Source organism: Pezoporus occidentalis, unplaced genomic scaffold (assembly GCF_034315485.1).
Source record: "Pezoporus occidentalis ecotype Australia unplaced genomic scaffold, CSIRO_AGI_Poc_V1 ctg355, whole genome shotgun sequence".
Classification (NCBI taxonomy): Eukaryota; Metazoa; Chordata; class Aves; order Psittaciformes; family Psittacidae; genus Pezoporus; species Pezoporus occidentalis.
The window spans coordinates 1-11335 of NW_026915538.1; the positions used below are offsets into that span (position 1 = coordinate 1).

Consider the following 11335-nt stretch of genomic DNA (forward strand, 5'->3'; position numbering starts at 1 on the left):
ATGGGTGGTTGGGGGGTGTATGGAGGGATACATGGGTGGTTGGGGGGTGTATGGAGGGATACATGGGTGGTTGGGGGATGTATGGAGGGATACATGGGTGGTTGGGGGGTGTATGGAGGGGTATATGGGTGGTTGGGGGTGTATGGAGGGATATATGGGTGGTTGGGGGGTGTATGGAGGGATATATGGGTGGTTGGGGGGCGTATGGAGGGATATATGGGTGGTTGGGGGTGTATGGAGGGATATATGGGTGGTTGGGGGGTGTATGGAGGGATACATGGGTGGTTGGGGGGTGTATGGAGGGATACATGGGTGGTTGGGGGGTGTATGGAGGGATATATGGGTGGTTGGGGCTGTATGGAGGGATATATGGGTGGTTGGGGGAGTATGGAGGGATATATGGGTGATTGGGATTGTATGGAGGGATATATGGGTGATTGGGATTGTATGGAGGGATATATGGGTGGTTGGGGGGCGTATGGAGGGATATATGGGTGGTTGGGGGGCGTATGGTGGGATATATGGGTGGTTGGGGCTGTATGGAGGGATATATGGGTGGTTGGGGGAGTATGGAGGGATATATGGGTGATTGGGATTGTATGGAGGGATATATGGGTGATTGGGATTGTATGGAGGGATATATGGGTGGTTGGGGGTGTATGGAGGGATATATGGGTGGTTGGGGTCGTATGGAGGGATATATGGGTGGTTGGGGGAGTATGGAGGGATGGGTGGTTGGGGGTGTATGGAGGGATACATGGGTGGTTGGGGGGTGTATGGAGGGATATATGGGTGGTTGGGGGGTGTATGGAGGGATCTATGGGTGGTTGGGGGATTGTATGGAGGGATATATGGGTGATTGGGATTGTATGGAGGGATATATGGGTGGTTGGGGGGTGTATGGAGGGGTATATGGGTGGTTGGGGGGTGTATGGAGGGATATATGGGTGGTTGGGGGGTGTGTGGAGGGATATATGGGTGGTTGGGGGGTGTATGGAGGGATATATGGGTGGTTGGGGGGTGTATGGAGGGGTATATGGGTGGTTGGGGGTGTATGGAGGGATATATGGGTGGTTGGGGGTGTATGGAGGGATATATGGGTGGTTGGGGGGTGTATGGAGGGATATATGGGTGGTTGGGGGTGTATGGAGGGATATATGGGTGGTTGGGGGGTGTATGGAGGGATATATGGGTGGTTGGGGGTGTATGGAGGGATATGTGGGTGGTTGGGGGTGTATGGAGGGATATATGGGTGGTTGGGGGTGTAAGAGAGTCTGGGGAGGTTCTGTAGGGGAGTGAGGTGGGGGAGGAGGGTCTGAGGGGGTTATACGGAGGGTTGTACGGGAGGTTATATGTGGGGTTATATGTGGGGTTATATGGAGAATTATATGTGGGGTTATATGTGGGGTTATATGGAGGGTTATGTGTGGGGTTATATGGAGGGTTATGTGTGGGGTTATATGTGGGGTTATACGGAGGGTTGTACGGGAGGTTATACGGGGGGTTATATGGAGGTTTATATGTGGGCTTATACACAGGGTCTGGGGCATATATGTGGGGTTATATGGGTTGGGGGGGACAAAAGTATTTGAGGGCTTATATGTGGGATCGGGGACTGTAGGATCTGGGGGGGATTTTATAGGAGTTTGGGGGGCAGGAGGGTCTGGGGGGTTATATTGGGGTTTGGGGGGCAGGGGGGGTCTAAGGGGTTCTAGATGGGGGTCAGGGGCAGTATGTAGGGGTGTTATATGGGGGACCGGGAGGGTGTTAGGTAGGGGTTCAGGGACAGCAAGGTATGGGGGGGGGGTGGGACCAGCAAGGTTGGGGAGACTGGAAGCAGCATCTGGGGAGTCTATGGGAGATCAGGGGGGCAAGAGGGTCTGTGGGGTTCTGGATGGAGGCTTGGAGGTCAGCGGTGTCTGCGAGGGCTTCTGTGGAGGTTGGGGGGGGGCAGCAGGGGCTGGGGCTTTATAAGGTGGGGTGGAGCAGGAGGGGTTATGAGGGTGTTGAGGGCAGCATTTAGGGGGTTATATGGGGTTTAGGGGGGCAGGAGGGTCTGGGGATTACAGATGGGGGGTCAGGGGTGGCATTTAGGGGGTTATATGGAGGGTTGGGGAGTCTGAGGGAAAGCGTGTAGGATGGGGGGGATTATATGGGAGATGGGGAGGGCAAGAGGTTCTGGAGGGTTATAGATGGGGGATTGATGAGGGATTATATGGGAGGCCATGGGAGCAGCAGGGCTTTACGGGATGGGGGTCACGGCCAGCAGGGTTTGGGGGGTCCTGTGTGTGCGGGGACAACCAGGCCTGACGTCCCCTGCACCATCCCTGTCCCTCGCACAGCTCTGCTCCCTGCCCGGGAGGGCTCTGTGCCGGCGGTGCCTGGGCCTGGCGCTGCTGCAGCGTGGCTACCGAGGGGATTCCCCATCGGAATCCGGGAAGGATTTGCTGGAGATCCCATTGCCCCCATGGCAGGAGCGTCCGGACGAGCCCCTGGAGACCAAGAGAGCCCGGCTGCTCTATGAGAGCCGCAAGAGGGGGATGCTGGAGAACTGCATCCTGCTCAGGTGAGCTGCGGGCTCCTCGTCCTCCAGCCCTGCTCCTTTGGGTCTGCTCTGTCCCCAGGGTGCCCTGGCACTTTGTGCCCTGCAGATAGGGTCAGGGATGAGAGAATCAGCCCTGGAGAGCTGAGGGGGAAAAGCTGCTTGAGGTGAGCTCTAGTTCAGCTCCCTGAAGGTATCTCCGAAGGTTTTTAGGTAACATTGGCACTGGGGAGGCTGCACCTCGAATCCTGTGCTCAGCTCTGGGCCCCTCACTGCAAGAGAGACCTTGAGGTGCTGGAGCAGGGCCAGAGAAGGGAACGGAGCTGGAGCAGGGCCTGGAGCCCAGGTGTGATGGGGAAGGGCTGAGGGACCTGGGGGGTTCAGTGTGGAGAAGAGAAGGCTCAGGGGGGACCTGATGGCTGCCTGCAAGTGCCTGAGAGGAGGATGGAGCCAGGAGGGGCTGGGCTCTGCTCCCAAGGAACAAGGGATGGGACAAGAGGAAACGGCCTCAAGCTGCCCCAGGGCAGGTTTAGATGGAGCTGAGGAACAATTCCTGCCCCAGAGGGTGCTCAGGCATTGGAACAGGCTGCCCAGGGCACCGGCCCTGCAAGTGTTCACACACCGTGGAGACGAGGCCTCGGTGCCATGGGTTAGTGGTGGGGAACGGTTGGACTGGATGATCCTAAAGGTCTTTTCCAACCCAGTTGATTCCAGGATTCCATGAAGAGCCCTGAGCGTTGTAGCAAAGTGTTTGGTGGGGTGCTCAGTGCGCAGCTGGAATCCAGACCTCGGGAGATGGGATGTTGCTTGGAGGATGGCTGCTGACCTGTTGGACCGATCACTGCAAGAGCTTTGCTCTGGTCCATGCTGGATGCAGTGATCAGTGCTGCAGGACAGGGTGAGGCAGAGCCAGAGGCATGTGAGGAAGCTCCTGGCTGATGTTTGAGCCAAAATCCTTCGGGAAGGATATATGCAATCCTTTGGGATGTACAGACCAGGCACGGCCGGTTGTGTTTTGGGACTTGAGGAGTGTTTAATGGAGAGGAAGTCTTTTGGCCAAGCTCCTTCGTGTCTTCCAGCACCGTGCTGGGTGCCAGCCTGGCTCTTCTTCCCATCATCCCAACGCATCCTCCCCCATCCTCTCTGCAGCCTCTTTGCAAAGGAGAACCTGCACCACATGAGTGAGCACCAGCTGAACCTCTACGACCGCCTCATCAACGAGCCCAGTAACGACTGGGACATCTACTACTGGGCCACAGGTACGGAGCAACTCCCTCCTGCCCTGCCCTGCCTGTCCCATCCCTGGTGGGATGAGTGTGGGTGCCTCGGGAGAGGACACAGCCCTTCCTTTACTGCCCTTTCCTCTTGGTACCCCAGAAGCAAAGCCCACCCCGGTGGAGTTTGAGAGCGAGGTGATGGCCAAGCTGCGGGACTTCGCCAAGAACAAGAACAGGGAGCAGAGGCTGCGGCAGCCGGACCTGGAATACCTCTTTGAGCCCCCCCGCTCACAACAGTGATGCTGCTGCCCTCCCTGGGGCCCTCCTCCTCCAGCAGCTCCTTTAGACTCTCAGGTCATGCTGAATAAAGCTGTGGCTGCTCCTGGCTGCACTGTGAGCTCAGGGCTCTGCTCTTTGGCAGCGTTCAGGAGGGAGGTGGTGGAATTCCACGTGCCAGCTCATTGCTGCCTCCAGCTCCTACCTGTCCCTTTGAAACCCCTTTTCGGGGGGACCTGGGGGAGGTTGGAGTGGGGCATCCTGCTCCTCGGTGCCCTCAGTGGGGTGGCACAGCGACAGCGGAACCCAAGCAGCGGTGGCATTGTGTGACCGAGCCGTTACTAGGAGACACTGTCCCCAGGAGACACTGTCCCCAGGAGACACTGTCCCCAGGAGACACTGTCCCCATCATAACGTCCCCTTCCACAAGAGCATTCCGTAGGCTCCAGACCTTCTGGTCAGCAGGGAGCTGCTCTCCAGAAGAGCCGCACCATGGAGGATGCTTGTCCCTTTGCCTGTCACTGCATCGAGCCGCAGTCCATGCGGATGGACACTCTGTCCCCTTCAGAGAAGGCACTCGCCGGGGGGAGCTCCGACCTCATGGACTTCTATGCCACAAACTACCCCGTGGCTCATGGTAGGGGGGCCCAAAACCTTCCCTAAAAGTGGAGTGGGCTCATTCCCAAAGCTCATCCCTCTTTCCCCGCTGTCACCCAGGCCAGCCAGGCTTCAGTCCCCAGCTCGGCCACCACACAGGCACTGGCTCCGTGACCGACAACCACTCAGCCATGTCCTGCCTGCTGCACCCACACAGTGTAGCAGAGGGGTAGGTGCCTTTGCCTATGGGTTGGGGGGGGGGATGACAAAGAGGACAAGTTTCGGGGCCGCTCCATCACATCCATGTGGCTTCCCACTGCAGCCACTGCCAGGATGCCATGGCCACCACTGCTGAGCACTTCAAGCCCCTCTGGCTTCCCAATGGCAGGAGCATCCTGCCCTGCCACATCCACAAGCCACAGAGTGGCTACCTGCAGGAGTGCCCCCCTTCCTGCCTCCGTGCGGGGATGGTGAGTCCCCAGCACATGAGGCTCCAGCAGAGACGGCCCAGACTAAGGGAGAACCGCTGCACCGATCCTCTCCAGCCAGGTATGGATTTGGGGTGCTGGTGGTCCCTGCACAAGCTCCATCCCCAGGGCGGTTTAGGGGTGTTGATGGTCCCAGGGCCAGCTCCATCCCCAAGAAGGTTTTGGGGTGATGGTCATCTTGGGGTCAGCTCCATCCCCATGGGGATTTAGGGTGTTGGTGGTCCTGGGATCAGCTCCATCCCCATGGGGATTTAGGGTGTTGGTGGTCCTGGGATCAGCTCCATCCCCGTGGGGATTTAGGGTGTTGGTGGCCCAGGGATCAGCTCCATCCCCATGGGGATTTAGGGTGTTGGTGGCCCAGGGATCAGCTCCATCCCCATGGGGATTTAGGGTGTTGATGGTCCTGGGATCAGCTCCATGCCCATGGGGATTTAGGGTGTTGGTGGTCCTGGGATCAGCTCCATCCCCATGGGGATTTAGGGTGTTGGTGGTCCTGGGATCAGCTCCATCCCCATGGGGATATGGGGTGTTGGTGGTCCTGGGATCAGCTGCATCCCCATGGGGATTTAGGGTGTTGGTGGTCCTGGGATCAGCTCCATCCCCATGGGGATTTGGGGTGTTGGTGGTTCCAGGACCAGCTCCATCCCCATGGGGATTTAGGGTGTTGATGGTCCTGGGATCAGCTCCATGCCCATGGGGATTTAGGGTGGTGGTGGTCCTGGGATCAGCTCCATGCCCATGGGGATTTAGGGTGTTGGTGGTCCTGGGATCAGCTCCATCCCCATGGGGATTTAGGGTGTTGGTGGCCCAGGGATCAGCTCCATCCCCACGGGGATTTAGGGTGTTGGTGGTCCTGGGATCAGCTCCATCCCCATGGGGATTTAGGGTGTTGGTGGTCCTGGGGTGAGCTCCATCCCCGTGGGGATTTGGGGTGTTGGTGGTTCCAGGACCAGCTCCATCCCCATGGGGATTTGGGGTGTTGGTGGTCCTGGGATCAGCTCCATCCCCATGGGGATTTAGGGTGTTGGTGGTCCTGGGATCAGCTCCATCCCCATGGGGATTTGGGGTGTTGGTGGTTCCAGGACCAGCTCCATCCCCATGGGGATTTGGGGTGTTGGTGGTTCCAGGACCAGCTCCATCCCCATGGGGATTTGGGGTGTTGGTGGTCCTGGGATCAGCTCCATCCCCATGGGGATTTAGGGTGTTGGTGGTCCTGGGATCAGCTCCATCCCCATGGGGATTTGGGGTGTTGGTGGTCCTGGGATCAGCTCCATCCCCATGGGGATTTAGGGTGTTGGTGGTCCTGGGATCAGCTCCATCCCCATGGGGATTTAGGGTGTTGGTGGTCCTGGGATCAGCTCCATCCCCATGGGGATTTGGGGTGTTGGTGGTCCTGGGGTGAGCTCCATCCCCATAGGGATTTGGGGTGTTGGTGGTTCCAGGACCAGCTCCATCACCAAGAGGCTTTTGGAGTGCCAGTGGTCCCAAGACCAGCTCCAACTTGAGGGTGTTTTGGGGCATTGGTGGATCTTTGACCCCAAGGAGGGTTTGGGGACCCCCTGACCTGTATCACCCATCCCTGTGCATCCCCAAACACAAGGGTCCCCCAGGCCCTGTGACACCAGTTAATGCCATGGCATGGACACTGTTGGGGACAGGACTGGAGACAATGGGACTCCCTCCCTGCCCTCCTGCTCCCCACAGATACCCTGCAGAAGGTCACCCTTGGCACCAAGGAGCCATCAGGCTTCACCAAAGGCACCAAGAGGACCGACTCCTTCCTGCCACCTCTGCCAATCCAGCAGGGCCAGCCCGTGAGCACCCTATGGGACACTTCTCTCCCTCCCAGTCCCCTCCACTCCCATTTGCACCCCATGGGACACTTCTTCTCTCCCCACAGCTCAGCGTCAGCCTCACCACAAGGGATTACCTGCCCTCTGTGCGCAGCCACGTAAGTGGGCCGAGGGGACGGGGTGACGAGGGGACACCCCACGGAGGTGTCATCACCCCCTTATCCCCTTCCATCCTCCTGCAGGGCAACGAGACGCTCCCAACGCTGCCACCAGCCTCCAAGCGAGGCAGCAGCTTCACCCGGGAGGGACCGAGCTGCCTGGGCAGGGTGGTGAGCAGCATCCCATCCCGTTGTCCATCCCCATCCCTCTGTGTCCTCCTCATCCTCACCCGCTGTCCCTACACAGGTCTTGCCCACGCTGGGACACTCAGCATCCCTCGTCTCCCGAGGGCTGGAGGCAACCCGAGAGACCCAGGCCAGGCTGCTGGGCAGGCAGGCTGCTGGCAGGATGATGGGTGCGTGGTCCCATCCCTATCCCCATCCTCATCCCATGGGAACGTGTTCCCAACTTGCCTCCATCCCACAGGAGCCATCAGGGTACGCCACTAACTATGGCCAATGTGTGACCAGCTGCCTAACCCCATCCCCTGCAGCTCCAGGTGAATTTGGGGTGGCCATGGGGGGGGGTGGTGGTTTGCAGCCCCCAAAGAGGGGGTTCCAGCTTTACCACCCCATCCATGATATTCCAGCCCGGGATGCAACCTGGATAGCGAGACCCTTTGATGGAATCCAGCCCCAGCATCCCAGCGGCTTCAGCACCAACAACCACCCCACAAGGCTGGGGGACGTCATTGACCACCTCCTGGTGTGATGCCCCCCGTTGCCCCACCTTTAGGAGTAACCCCAGCTTCATTGTTGATCCCCAAATCCCTGGAAGTTCCCTTTCTTCCCACGTGGAGGAATAAAGACTGCAAAGCAACCTTCTTGGGCATAACGCCATTGGCATTGTCACTCCCATAGAGGGGTGGTGGCTGCTCACAGGCATCGTTTGGGGGGCTGCCTGCACCCCAAAGGTGAGCAGGAGGATCTGGGGCGGGGGAACTGGAGGTGCTGTGTGGCCGACAGCCACTGGAGGGCTGTATGAGCCCGGCTTATCCGAGCTGCCTTTGGGATGACACAGCTGATTTCAGGCAGGGAAAAGCAGGCAAGGCTGGCTGGGGTGGGCAGCGAGAGGAGGAGGAAGGTGGCAGCTGTGCCATGGGGTTGTCACTTGCGGGTTTCATCCGTGCCCTCCATGGCCTTGGGGCACTAACAAGGCTTCGTGGGGTGCAGCAGCACCCAGGGGTGCCAGGGGGTGTGGGTGATAACAGAAGGACCCCCCCCACCCGCCCATAGCCTGGTACCCAGGGAGGTGCTGAGCCTGATAGAGGGACCCAGCAGGGGAAGGGGCAACGTGGGCACAGGCAGATGATGGACAGGGAGCTAGGAGAGAGGAGCAAGGCGCTGCTGCTGCCTGGGGTGGGGACAGGTGGGATGCAGGCAGGAGTGAGGCAGAGCACAGGCAGGGCAGAGCAATGGTGGGGCAGGGTGAGGTACAGGCAGGGGGTGACAGCAATGGTGGCACAGAATGGGGTACAAAAAGGGCACAGGCAGGGCAGAGCAATGGTGGGGCAGGGTGAGGTACAGGCAGGGGGTGACAGCAATGGTGGTGCAGAATGGGGTACAAGAAGGGCACAGGCAGGGCAGAGCAATGGTGGGGCAGGGTGAGGTACAGGCAGGGGGTGACAGCAATGGTGGTGCAGAATGGGGTACAAGAAGGGCACAGGCAGGGTGAGGTACAGGCAGGGAGGGGCAGCGTAGAGGCAGGGCAGAGCAATGGTGGGGCAGGGTGAGGTACAGGCAGGGCATGACAGCAATGGTGGTGCAGGATGGGGTACAAGAAGGGCAGAGGCAGGGCAGAGCAATGGTGGGGCAGGGTGAGGTACAGGCAAGGGGTGACAGAGCAATGGTGGTGCAGGATGGGGTATGAGAAGGGCACAGGCAGGGCAGAGCAATGGGGCAGGGTGAGGTACAGGCAGGGTGAGACAGAGTAATGGTGGTGCAGAATGGGGTACAAGAAGGGCACAGGCAGGGTGAGGTACAGGCAGGGAGGGGCAGCGTAGAGGCAGGGCAGAGCAATGGTGGGGCAGGGTGAGGTACAGGCAGGGCAGGACAGCAATGGTGGCACAGAATGGGGTACAAGAAGGGCACAGGCAGGGCAGAGCAATGGTGGGGCAGGGTGAGGTACAGGCAGGGCATGACAGCAATGGTGGTGCAGGATGGGGTACAAGAAGGGCAGAGGCAAGGCAGAGCAATGGTGGGGCAGGGTGAGGTACAGGCAGGGGTGACAGAGCAATGGTGGTGCAGAATGGGGTACAAGAAGGGCACAGGCAGGGTGAGGTACAGGCAGGGAGGGGCAGCGTAGAGGCAGGGCAGAGCAATGGTGGGGCAGGGTGAGGTACAGGCAGGGCAGGACAGCAATGGTGGCACAGAATGGGGTACAAGAAGGGCACAGGCAGGGCAGAGCAATGGTGGGGCAGGGTGAGGTACAGGCAGGGGGTGACAGCAATGGTGGTGCAGAATGGGGTACAAGAAGGGCACAGGCAGGGCAGAGCGATGGGGCAGGGTGAGGTACAGGCAGGGTGAGACAGAGCAATGGTGGCACAGAATGGGGTACAAGAAGGGCACAGGCAGGGCATGACAGCAATGGTGGCACAGAATGGGGTACAAGAAGGGCACAGGCAGGGCAGAGCAATGGTGGGGCAGGGTAGAGGCAGGGCAGAGCAACGGTGGCCCAGGGTGAGGTACAGGCAGGGCGATGATGGCCCAGAGAGGTACAGGCAGGGCCCTCGGGGGGGGGGGGGGCGTGGCCTCGGCGCAGGTATCCCCGCCTTCCCATTGGCGTTGCCGTGGCGACGGCGTTGCCCTCGTTGCGATGGGCAGCGGCGGCTCCGCGGGCCGCGGGGCTCGGGCGGCCGTGGCCGAGGGCCCGGACGGGGCTGAGCAGCGGGTGCCGGTGCGGGCAGGCCGGGTCCCGGCCGGGCTTTGGGCTCAGCGGGAGCTGCGGAAGCTTTACCTGAGCGGGGCCGGGCTGCGGGACGTGCCCGCCGAGCTGGCGGCGCTCCGGCACCTCCGCACGCTGGCGCTGGACGGCAACGAGCTGATGGAGGTGCCCGAGGCTCTGTGCCGCTTGCCCTGCTTAGCGCATCTCTACCTGGGCCGCAACGGGCTGCAGGGGCTGCCGCCAGCCTTCGCCCGCCTGCAGAGCCTGCGCTGCCTGTGGCTGGAGGGCAACTTCCTGGCCCGCTTCCCCGGGGCCCTCCTACGCCTCCCCGAGCTCCGCAGCCTGCAGCTGGGGGACAACCGCTTGTCCCGGCTGCCCGCGGCGCTGCCCCGCATGGCCGGGCTGCGGGGGCTCTGGCTCTACGGGAACCGCTTCGAGGAGTTCCCCCCGGCGCTGCTGCGCATGGGGCAGCTCCGCGTCCTCGACCTGGATCGCAACCGCATCGCCCGCTTCCCCGACCTCAGCGGCCTCGCCGCCCTGCGCCTCTTCTCCTACGACCACAACCCCGTGCAGCGGCCGCCCCGCGTCGGGGATGCCGTGAGGCTGGTGGGGAACGGGGCGCAGGAGTTCATGGAGGCGAGGCAGGAGCGCCTGGAGAGCCTCCAGCGCCAAGAGGAAGAAGAGGAGGAAGGCGCCGAGGCCCCACCGGTGGCTCCCCGCGATGGGTCGCCGCTGCTGGAGGACGGGGAGGGTGGATCCGCAGCCCTGCCGGGCTCCCCAGGGGAAACGTGAGCCGCCGCGCTGCAGCCGGACACCCGTAGGGAAGCACCGCAGAGGGATGCGCAGCCCCGGGCAGGCTCCCAAGGACCAGCATCTCCCAGCTGGGGCTGGGGAAGAAGGAAGCTCACGGCCTCCATGCAATGAAAACAGCCCCAGCATCAGCATCTCCCTTGGGACAGCAAAGAGCTGTCTCATGGTTCTACACTGGGATCCACAAACGCACCTTGGAGCATCCCATTAACCACAGCGTGCCTTGGATGGGGGAAGCAGCCGTCTCCCCCGATGGGTGACCCCATGGACCCCACCACCTGCCTACGGGGCAGGTCCTGGTGGGCAGCAAGGTGCTGCTGAGAGCTGGGCATCCCCATGGACGTGGGGACCTTCTGCAGCCACCGCAACACCCCCATGGGTATCCTTTGCTCCCGGCTCTGTGGGGCAGGACAGGTAAAGCAGCGCTGTTTGCACCCGATCTGTGGACCCCATCGACCTGAAGAGCAGCAAGGTTGGAGAGCAAGCGCATGGACCACTTTTCACCCCCAATCCCTCATCCTGCTGCTGGAATTGGGATGGGGAGAGAGTGAACTCCCTGCTGGGGTCCTC

The 11335-nt window shown here is 60.9% G+C and overlaps 3 protein-coding genes across 3 annotated transcripts; all 3 read left to right on the forward strand.

Moving 5' to 3' along the window:
- Nucleotides 1–2249: 2249 nt before the first annotated feature.
- SDHAF2 (succinate dehydrogenase complex assembly factor 2) lies at nucleotides 2250–4144 on the forward strand. The gene is made up of 3 exons (XM_062630536.1): nucleotides 2250–2566; nucleotides 3692–3801; nucleotides 3920–4144. Exons 1-3 carry the CDS (start codon nucleotides 2250–2252, stop codon nucleotides 4057–4059), a joined length of 567 nt encoding a protein of 188 aa, XP_062486520.1. The 3' UTR covers nucleotides 4060–4144.
- A 288-nt stretch (nucleotides 4145–4432) lies between these two features.
- SAXO4 (stabilizer of axonemal microtubules 4) lies at nucleotides 4433–7895 on the forward strand. The gene is made up of 9 exons (XM_062630522.1): nucleotides 4433–4672; nucleotides 4753–4861; nucleotides 4955–5181; nucleotides 6825–6934; nucleotides 7021–7071; nucleotides 7156–7242; nucleotides 7319–7422; nucleotides 7498–7571; nucleotides 7662–7895. The coding sequence occupies exons 1-9, from the start codon at nucleotides 4528–4530 to the stop codon at nucleotides 7781–7783; spliced, it is 1029 nt and encodes a 342-aa protein (XP_062486506.1). The 5' UTR covers nucleotides 4433–4527; the 3' UTR covers nucleotides 7784–7895.
- A 1991-nt stretch (nucleotides 7896–9886) lies between these two features.
- Nucleotides 9887–10951, forward strand: LRRC10B (leucine rich repeat containing 10B). Its single transcript, XM_062630535.1, has one exon. The coding sequence runs from the start codon at nucleotides 9887–9889 to the stop codon at nucleotides 10745–10747; it is 861 nt and encodes a 286-aa protein (XP_062486519.1). The 3' UTR covers nucleotides 10748–10951.
- The last annotated feature ends 384 nt before the right edge of the window (nucleotides 10952–11335 follow it).